A 10381-nucleotide genomic window follows, 5' to 3' on the forward strand; every position below is an offset into this window, starting at 1 on the left:
ATAGAAAACAGCTGCATGCAGATGTTGGAAGATCCATTTTCTAACAAAAAAAAGGGAGGAAAGGTATATTTTAAGCTGCAGTGTGTAACTTATTTGTTGTTGTTGCTGTTTCGCCCATGTTTTGTTTGCGCATAGGGAAGTGCTTATGCCATCAAACTGCTGAGGAACCTGGTTCGGGGCCAAACCATTCACTCTCACTTTTACAGTCAATTTAGAGTGTCCAATTTGCCTAATCCACAAATCTGCATGTTTCTGGACTGTGAGAGGAAACCGGAGAACATGCAGACTCCAGCTCTAGACTCCAGAATAAGGCCCTTGTTCCAACCGGTGTAATCCAGTCCAGAATAAAGTCGATGTTAAAGCAGCCTATGCTAGATTATACCCCGGGTATATTATGGCCTAGGCCAGACTATACCGCTCTTGTGTAAAGAGAATTTGATTGTATTTACACAATAATTACTGAATTACTTGTTCAACATTTTATTGGGGTTTCCGCTGAGTCATGTAAGTTAAGTGAGACGGACTTAAACCTTGAAATAAGACCACAACCCTGAACACATAGACTTTTATTACTTAATAAAAAATAAATAAAAAGACTCCACAAAGAACAAATATTACTAATATTTAATATTAATAATAGCACAGACTCAAAACCACATAATGCAATTGTAACCTCATTTTCAATCAACTTGACTGTTCATAATGTGATGAAAAATCAAAACATCCTGAAACTTCAACTTTTAAGACGAGCAAGTCCTCACTACAATATAAATGTACAACATACAGTGTAAATACAATCAAAATCTCTTTACACAAGAGGGGTATTCTCTGGCCAAGAGAGGTATACCTAGATTATTCAGTTACAGTTTATTTCCCCAGTATACTCTGGCTTGGGCCAAACTATACCCAGGTTTATTCTGGGCAGGGGTTAATTTGGTCTGTTACACCGGGTCGAGAACCTGGGTCTCCTTGCTCCTTGCAGTTTGCAGCCGTCTCACTTTACTTGCGTAATGATGCTGTTGGCTGTCTGTTCTCTGCCTTGACATAAACACTGACAAATACAGAGAGATTCATGTGGAGCTGATACGCCCAATCGCATTGTTTGAACCTGCACAGTTTTCATTTAAAGGTGAGGGCTTGGTTTTCTTCCAAAAAACATTTAATTCAAGGCGGGAACAAAGCGCCTGCTCATCCCGGCTGACATGCTGCCACAATGGGGAAATTTGCCGAAGAAAAATGGCAGTTCCAGTGCACCTGAAAAAGAAATGATAAGGGAGAATACAGCAGCTGACGACTATTTTCATAAAATAAATGGATGTGTAGCAGGAGATGAAGCCACCATATGGTGAGGCAGCGGGAATAGGTTGAGACTGCGCACAAGGCTGGGGACAGATATAGAGAGTTAATGGGACTCAGGTGCTGTGCGTTGTCTCATCAGGCCGCCCCTCACCTCTCGCCGCTGCCTGTCCAACAACCCCACGCGGCCCCGTTCTCCACACACATCCATCTCCTTCTCTTTTCTCGTTTCCCTTCCTTTCACACTGACGTGTGTGAATATTGTGAATTTCTTTTATTTCAAATATAGGTATGAACTCAGGCTGGGGGCCCCGTTCCCTCATAGTTTGGCTGTAGATGACTTTATTCTGATGAGGGCCTCGTAAACAGGTTCTTATATAGTTCACTTCAAAGCCTTTCTACAGGATCCTGTGGCAGCGAAGCGCAACAAGAAACATCCCAGAGCAACAACTGTACACACACACACAGAACACTTCCTTAAATCCCAGTTGATTATTTTCCCCGGAGACAAACACTGCATTGATTTCCACAAATCCTGCAGAGAGATAAACACGGGTTGAAGCGTTGAAATCAGAGTGTGAGTGAGATGTTTTGTCGACCGCGCGTTGTGTGTGCCAACACTTACGCTGCTAATCCACACAATTTTGAAATTGAGAAGTCCTTCAAGTTAACACACCGTCTCTGCAAATTATATGAATATTTAAAATCACAGCGTGAATCGACAAAAGCTCAAAACCGGTAACAAGCATAATTCAGTCCTCTTGCATAACAATCAGGACGTGTTTTTCCCTCTGCATTCATCAGCCTCATGCTGATCTCCTCTCTCAGAGAATGTTAGATGCTTCCTTGCCAAAAGTGTTATCTTCCTCTCCTGCTGGTAGAATGACGACTCCCCCAATAGGTGAAGTTTTGCACCTTCCAGGAACATGACAAGTCAACCCTAACCACCGGATGCTCCGTGTGAGCCCGCAGAATGCTCGTCTTATCTGTCTCCCATTGTTTTTTTGCGAGAAAAAAAAACAAAGCGTAACACTGTGCCTCTGGTCGTACAACCAGCCGTCTCTCTACAGTGCCAACATGAACCCAGGGGGCGCCCGCCGTAAAACCATGTCAAGTCTTGCCTACAGCAACTTAAGCAAGATTAAAGAGCCAGCACAATCCAAAAGACTCCCCAGCTTCCTCCCTGACTTTTCAAAGTAATCTCGGAAGGGTTGCTGTCATTACCTGAGACGCTAAGTGGGGGGAAATTTCCTTCAAAGCCTTTCATTTATATAATTACAGCCCATCGCACTTCTTCCATAAGATGCAAATAACTGGCAAAACACGTGTTAATTATGTGGAAAACGTTCCTTGTCATGAAATACAACCGAAAATGCTACGTGAGATTAATTGTGCACGTGTATGTAAACAGTTGCGTGAAGTGAGATGTCACGCAATTAGCCCTCGTAACATCTGTCATCTGCCCAGCCTGCATTCCCAGTTGCATCCCCTCATTTTCCCTTCCAACGCCAAGCAGATTGGTCCGGCGATTCCCCGGAGAACGCCCCACACCTGTCCGGCGACAAGTTAATCAAACGGAAAGGAAAATCAAAATCCAATTAAAATGTAGAATCCTTCTCTCTGTGTTACCTTTGAGCAGGCAACAAAGCAGTAAACATAGTGTTCCAACACTGTCAAGTCAACTTTATGTGTGTATATCACAAGTGATGGGAGAAGCTCCTGGGATTCAGGACATTTGTAATGTAATGTAATAAAAATGTCTACGTCTGGAATCGGTCTGGACTTATTCCAACACTTCCTGTCACCGCTCCATCAAAATAATGGCGAAAATAACAATAGATAACTGCTCACAAAACACAGGAAGTTGCTGACTGAAGTGGAAGAAGACATTTTGGCGACAATGTCTCTCCAGGTCTGCACAGGCAGGCGGGCCAATTGGTCAACACTCATCGGACATAAACTCGCACCTGGTGTGGTTGTCTTCTGCTGCTGCAGCATGATCTGCTTCAAAGTTTGATGTGTTGTGCCTTCAGAGACGGTCTTGGTTGTAACAAGTGGTTCTTTGATTCAGCGTTGTGAGCTGCAACTGTTTCCTTTCTATCATTTCTGAACCAGTCTGTCCATTCTCCTCTGGCCTCTGGCATCAATAAGGCATTTTCCCCCAGAGAAGTGCTGCTCGCTTGATATTTTCCTCTTTTCTGGAGCATTCTCTGTCATGTGAAATATTTAGACCAGCTATTCTGACACATGCGACCATGTTCAGAGGCACTTAAATTCAATTCAATTCAATTCAATTCAATTTTATTTGTATAGCGCCAAATCATAACATACATTATCTCAAGGCACTGTACATAGATAACATCAAAGAGAGCAGAGAACCCCAACAGTTCACACAATGAGCAAGCACTAGGCATCAGTGGAGAGAAAAAACTCCCTCTTAACAGGAAGAAATCTCTGACAGAACCAGGCTCAGAGATGTGCGGTCATCTGCCTCGACCGGTTGGGGTGAAAGGAAAAATGGGGGACAGTGGAGAGGTGGGGGACAGAAAATGGGGGGAGAGAAAGGACAAGAGGGAGATGAGGGAGAGACAGAAGAGAGAGAGGGAGACCAGCAGCAGATACACAACAACTGTATCAGGTTACAGGTTTATACAGTTACTGATATCGACTTTTTAATTACAAAATAATAATAAATCAACCTCCTTCAGCAGGTCTTCTTTAGCACGTCTCCATGTCTAAATGCATTTAGTTGGTGATTGGCATTGAGGTGGCCCATGAGGCCTGGATGATGTAATTGGTCATGTTTGCTACAGTACTGTGAGGTCTAGACCAGTGGTTTTCACACACTGTATGCCAAGTACCTGAGAAAATAACAAGCTCTCAAAGTAACACCATTATCTCACCTACTCTAAAACACAGTGGTGTAAATAGGCCGAGCAAAGTGAGCTGTGGACTACTGGTTTGAGAACCATGGGTCTAGACAACTATACTGGCATGATTTCAGACAATTCCATTGATTGAGAGCTTTTAGGTTGGACAGTGTACATAGTAGACTGATTCTAAGCTGTGGAGTGGCTGCTATGGACTCACACGTATGCTTTGTAGCGAGCGGGTCCGTGTTGAATGTGGTTTGACAGGCTGTGGTTTGACCTGTGCTTTGAGATTGACATAACGTGATTTTTATTTGCTGCAAGTGGAGTAACGGTAACAGTTTGGCGACTGGCACTCCTCGGCTCAACTCAACTCCGTTTGGGTACGGCTGCACGAAACTGCCCTTTTATACACGACACAAACACACAAACAACAGAGGACATCGAAGACGATGGTGCACTTGCTGCCCGGTCTGTGGACAGTCAAGTCGAGTCAAGTAGTGCCAGAACTATATAATGGAAAAGTGACCTCAGGCCTGCATTAGAAGTAAAAACAATCTGCAGTTCAAAGAGGACATGAGTGAAGATGTGAGAGGACGCAATGAGTGCAAAACTTTTATTTTCTGCTTTACGAGCGCAAACCCTGCGTCCAAAGTGTGGCAGAAGATTTTGCTTCACTGGAGTGAAAATCTGATGAATGTATTTCACCCAGAGGAAATCCACATTAACAATAAGAATGCAAACATGGAGTTATGAGCACTGAGTCTCCATCTGCACTCATTTTCCATTCTCCCCCAGTAAATGTCAGTCGATATGGGGATGCAAAGCACTTTGTTTGTTCTCCGTAGTCTGTGTTTTGTTTCTCCCTTGTCTCTTTAACCCTCCTCCCACAACCATACTTCACCCTTTCTGCAATAATGTTGCTGCCATTTTTCTGCAGGATTGACGCAACCTCCAAAAAGCAAAGATCAAGAGGGAGTTGTTTGCTTATTCAGTCAGATGGATCCTGTTGTTCAGAAGAAAATAAGCACCTGGAAGCTACTTTGTCAGACTTGAACACATCATATAACGAGACGGACTTGACCTCCGTGGTTGTCATGTCACGTTCGAGCAGTGTCACCGCATGCTTGCTTTTAAACCTCATACATTTTCTCGAGAACTCCCTGTTGTTTACAGGCAAATGTCCCACGTCCTGATGACAAATGACTTGTCAAAACATCAACATCATTACGCGATACGCGATTAAAAAAGCCACACAAATGTGAGATTTCAGCTTCGGTAATCTGTGTAGACAATATGAAATTATCCTCATTATAGCCCTCATTACTTTGGTGCCAGTGGATGTCCGTTTGGCTCAATCTTCTTACGTTCAGGATCATGATGAATGTTGTCAGACGCGCAATTCCTTTTGGCAACCTGGGCTCGGCACAATGGTTAGAAATGATATTGCAGCGTCTTTAATTTCCTGTCAGTTTGAGAAGTCCACCGTGGGTGATATGAGAGAGACTTTGTTTCTCCTGGACAGTTTTTCATTTGGTGTTTGCACTTTTCTGCCACTTTTATGACATGCACTGGGCGTAATCAAGTCAGATTTCAAACCTTTCGGTAGCTTTTCCGTGTTTGTTTGTTTTCTGTACACAGGAAGTTACACCGGAGTCCACAGGAAGAGGGAAATGTAAGACGTCAACAATTGAATTAAGTCATGAAAACCATCCACCTACTTTGAAAATGTCTGGATGATATGGGTCTGTGTAGTTTTTTCCTGTTTTATTTTGAAATGTCTGTGTCTATCCCCGCTTCCTGTCAAGTTCCCCGCCCTTGTCGTTATTATGTCTCCGCCCTAATTGATTACACCTGTCTCGTCGTCCTCCTCATGTATTTATAGCTGTGCTCGCCCTCTGTGTCAGGTTGTCTTGTCAGTTTTGTCGGTGTTCCAGCATGTTTTATTCCCGTGTTAGAGTTTCTGCTTAAATTCCTGGTTTCTGATTTTTTTTCGAGCGGTTTTGTAGCTCTGCCTGGAGTGTTTGATTTTCTCGTTGTGACCTTTGGTCTGAATAAACGGTTTTGAGAACTCTTTCCCCCCCCCCAAGCGTCCGACTCTGCATTTCTGAGTCCATTCTGTCAGAACAAGGTATTTTCATAATCGACGACTTAGTTTTCTGGATTATATATTTGTTTTCATAAGATATTCACTTAACTGTTGTAGAGGAGAAACCAGAACACATTCACACTTGAGATGAGAAGCTGTAATCGGAGCCTTTTTTTTATATAATTAAACTCACTTGAACCAATTAGTCAGTTATCAAAATAATGGTTGATTAATTTAGCGACTGATTAATTATCAGCGAATAGTGTTCATCTCATTTATATTTATTTATAATAATGTTTATGGTCAAACTGTAAAATACCATATAAAAGAATTGCCATTTAATAAATACAAATATTCAGATAACAAAAATATATGTATTTTGAGTTATTACTACATGATATTGTTGCTGGTCCCCAAAACATTGTCAGACTGTTATAAATGCTTCGTAAATGCATAAAACATGTTTTTAAAAAGCACCTCAAAGAGGTTCATGTGCCATATTTATTTTCAAAATTCAAATGCTTATAAGTGATTACACAGGACTGAGCATCATTTGAATTTCAAACCTGGTCCTCTCTACAGACTGTTTCCTCTCTCTTAATTTACGAAAATATTTACATGTGAACCTGCAGCTGGTCAGAGAAGAACGAATTAACCTGTGAATGAATCATCATTCATCACGAGCCCCGAGTGCTCCGCTCCGACGGAATTAACATAATTCCCAGCGTAATTTTAATATAATTTAAATCCAAATAGAAAAGGGGGTGAATAATAAACAAGTAATGAGAAGTAAAATTGGTCATCTGTTCACATCTTTGGCTATCAGCTTCATCAACAGGCATGGCTGCTCCCATTCATTTCCAAACAATCACCTTTAGAGGTCAGTCCCCCGTCTCCGCAGTTAATTTCCAGTTCACACTGGATGCTTCAGTTCATACTGTATTACTCATCACTCCTGAGACACGGAGGCCAAATAGCAGCCTTAATAATTTATTCATGTGAGTCGCCATGTTTCCTTTGCTGGCGTAAATGTAAATTCAGGCTTGATTGTGGTGCTCGTTGGGTCTGTTTGCCAAAGGAATCCTCGTGCTGATAGAGCTGTGATTCAGTCGTTTACTTTCATACTGTAAGAGATTAAGATTGTGGAGCTGCTTTTTAAGAGACATGCATTCAACAGGAAAAGCTGAAGCAAATAACAATAGTGAAAATGGATCTCTAACCCTTAGTGCTCATGTGGCACAGTTTTGTATCTTTATGTGTTGTTGAGTTAGAGTTAAACGTGAGTAGTGACCATTTTCATTTCACTTGTGTTTATTAAAACAAGCCAAGCTAACTTTATGCTGAAAATGCCGATATAAGACACAGGTGGTTTAGTCCACTAGCAATTACACAACATAACTGCTACTAAATAAAAAAGTGAGACAGAAAGAAAAAACTTATTTCAGAGATGTAGCAAAATGGTAAGGGGCCTCAAACCCTGAACAAAGGCCCCATATTTTTGTGCTACGGCCCAGGTAACTGGACATTCTTGACAAGAATGACACTTATATCAGCGAGGCCTACTCTTCTAAATCACGAGAGGCATTTCTGAATCAAGTCTCCGATTAACACAACTCTGATGTCTATTCATTTTATTATCAGTTGATAGAACAGAATCAGAAAAATAAATAAATATTTTTGGTTGAGGACATAGACTTAAAAAACAATCTTTGAACAGAGACACATCTTAAAGCTTAAAAACATAGCCCTATCTCCCCCGTCAGAGCCGAACAACACCTGCAGCAGTGTGCCAAGCTGCAGTATCACTCCTCTTCCCATTAATCACTCTGCATGTGACTCTTATGTATTCATTTTTTCCCTTCATAAAGTCTCGCAGAGAGAACGATTACACTTTTCTACATGGCTGGCAGTGCAAATTATCAGCATAAGCTGCTCTGCTAAATTACTTTTCAGCAGCAACGCAAATACAAAACTCAGAGTGTAGAACAAACACTGTGGGGCAAACAAAAACTTCAGAGAGAGAGAGGGAGAGAAAAACAGCATTGGGCTCTTGAGGAATATCAAACTGATGGTTCTTGTATAGATCTACATATTTTTAATTCACTGATGCTAGTGCGTTTTAGTTTACTGAGATTAAAAAAGGGGGAATCAGCAGCATCAGCAGCAGCATTGGATTCACCTGTGAGTCTCACTTATGCCTCAACACTGCCACCTTTTGATCAACACTATGAAGTGAGACTCTTCCTCATGTTCAGTCTCATCAACAACACAGTGGAGACTGGAAAAGAACTAAAAATGTACCCATTTTGTAAAAACAGCAGAAAAAGAAAGGACAGCTACTTTTTCTTCACTGGCTTCTTGTACATTCTAGCCAGGAAGTATCTCTCTGCTGAATCCTTTCTACTGGCGTGTGGCTTTAAAGTCCGAACGCTGCCAAACACGCTTGAGAGATTGTCCTGGAGTTTCTGGACGAAGAACCCGTCCCAGTATTTGCACAGTAGAGAGCCTCCCGGCTGTAAGATCTTCTCAGCCAAGTCTATCAGAGACAAGCACATCGTGGTGAGTCTCTCGTGGTCCATCTCTCGGAAACCACTGGCATTCGGCGCCATGTCGCTCAGGATGATGTGAGCCTGGCCCTTAGGAAGCAGCTCCTGCAGCTTGGCGTGTGTTGGGGGCGCCGTGACGTCGTGGCTGGACAGGAAGTGGGCACCATCCAGAGCAGGGATGTTCAGCAGATCAATGCCAACAACGGTTCCACGTGGTAGCTCTGGATCTTTGAAGAAAAGGTAAACAGATTAAAAACGTGATTTTTGTATATATATTTTTAACATGTTCATTTCTCTGATATCAGAAGAACACTAAAAATTGTCTGTTAAAGATTGATTAATTCACATTTTACACCTCAATGTGCAACGTGGCAAACGCAGGACGCAGTCACCAACTTATAGTTTTAAGATTTTTCAGCCTCCTAAATGTGAATATTTACTGGTAACTTTGCTCTGTATAACAAAAACATCATTGAGACAAAAATAGAATAGAATAAAAGTACTTTATTCATCCCCAAGGGGAAATTGTTTCAACCTAGCAGCAATACAAAAAATATTATAAACATAAAATGTAATGTAAACATAAAATGTAAAATGTGCAACAGTGGGGGAAAAAAATAGCACAATAATAAAGGAATGGCATAAAGGAGTGCAATGGCATACCGGAACAAAACATTTGAGAGCGTCATCATTTCCAGGTTTGAGAAACACTGATCAATACATATTCATTGATTATGAAAATAATCATTATCCCTAACTGGGTTAATATCAATATAAAATTGAGTACTATGTTCTGTCCATAATCCATTTGTGTCTGCATATACAGTGTGCTACTAACAGGACAATAATCAAACAGAATAATCGACCAAAGGAATAATATATCTGCCTTATATAACTATGTCTATTTCAATTGCATGATGGCAGTGCGGGTATGACCATTCTGTGCACTTTATGTACACTATATGGACAAAAGTATTTGGCCACATCAAAAGTTTACTCTCCTCCACTCTGACAGCCATGATTGATGTTCTCCTCGCCGCCTTCCCTCTCACCTGTCCCGGTTGAGTTGACCCTGTGCACAGCCACCTGGCTCCAGGCTCCGGGCGCAGCCCCGCAGTCCACCACGCTGTGTCCGGGCTGTAACAGCCTGAACTTGTCGTCAATCTCCAGCAGCTTGAAGGCGCTTCGGCACCGGAAGTTGAGCGCGTGTGAAGCTTTGACGTACGGGTCTTTGCGCTGCCGCGTGAGCCAGCGCTGCTCCGCCGCGGTTTTACCACCGACATTCTTCATTAAACACAGACACGAGTGGAAATGTCTCCTCTGCAGCGACACGCACCACATTGTTTACACGGCACAGTGGGGTCATGTGCAAGGACTTCCTGATACACTGCGCGTGCGCTGAAATACGCCTTACCATTGGTCTGGTTGAGTACTTTGGATAAGTCACTGTAACGCAACACACTGACTATAAAGTTCCTACCTGATGCTATTTAGCAAGTTATGGCACGTAAATGAATAATTATTGCAATAAAAAAAAGAGAAATCAATTCAAAAAAATATGGCCTGTGCATGTATCCAAC

General features: G+C 42.0%; 1 protein-coding gene across 1 annotated transcript; it reads right to left on the reverse strand.

Annotated features, from left to right (window-relative positions):
- Positions 1 to 6820: 6820 nt before the first annotated feature.
- On the reverse strand, positions 6821 to 10198 carry mrm2 (mitochondrial rRNA methyltransferase 2). The gene is made up of 2 exons (XM_044050204.1): positions 9854 to 10198; positions 6821 to 9028 (listed from the first exon to the last, which is right to left on the reverse strand). The coding sequence occupies exons 1-2, from the start codon at positions 10140 to 10142 to the stop codon at positions 8592 to 8594; spliced, it is 726 nt and encodes a 241-aa protein (XP_043906139.1). The 5' UTR covers positions 10143 to 10198; the 3' UTR covers positions 6821 to 8591.
- Between the last annotated feature and the right edge of the window lie 183 nt (positions 10199 to 10381).

Source organism: Solea senegalensis, linkage group LG19, assembly GCF_019176455.1.
Source record: "Solea senegalensis isolate Sse05_10M linkage group LG19, IFAPA_SoseM_1, whole genome shotgun sequence".
In the NCBI taxonomy this organism is placed as follows: Eukaryota; Metazoa; Chordata; class Actinopteri; order Pleuronectiformes; family Soleidae; genus Solea; species Solea senegalensis.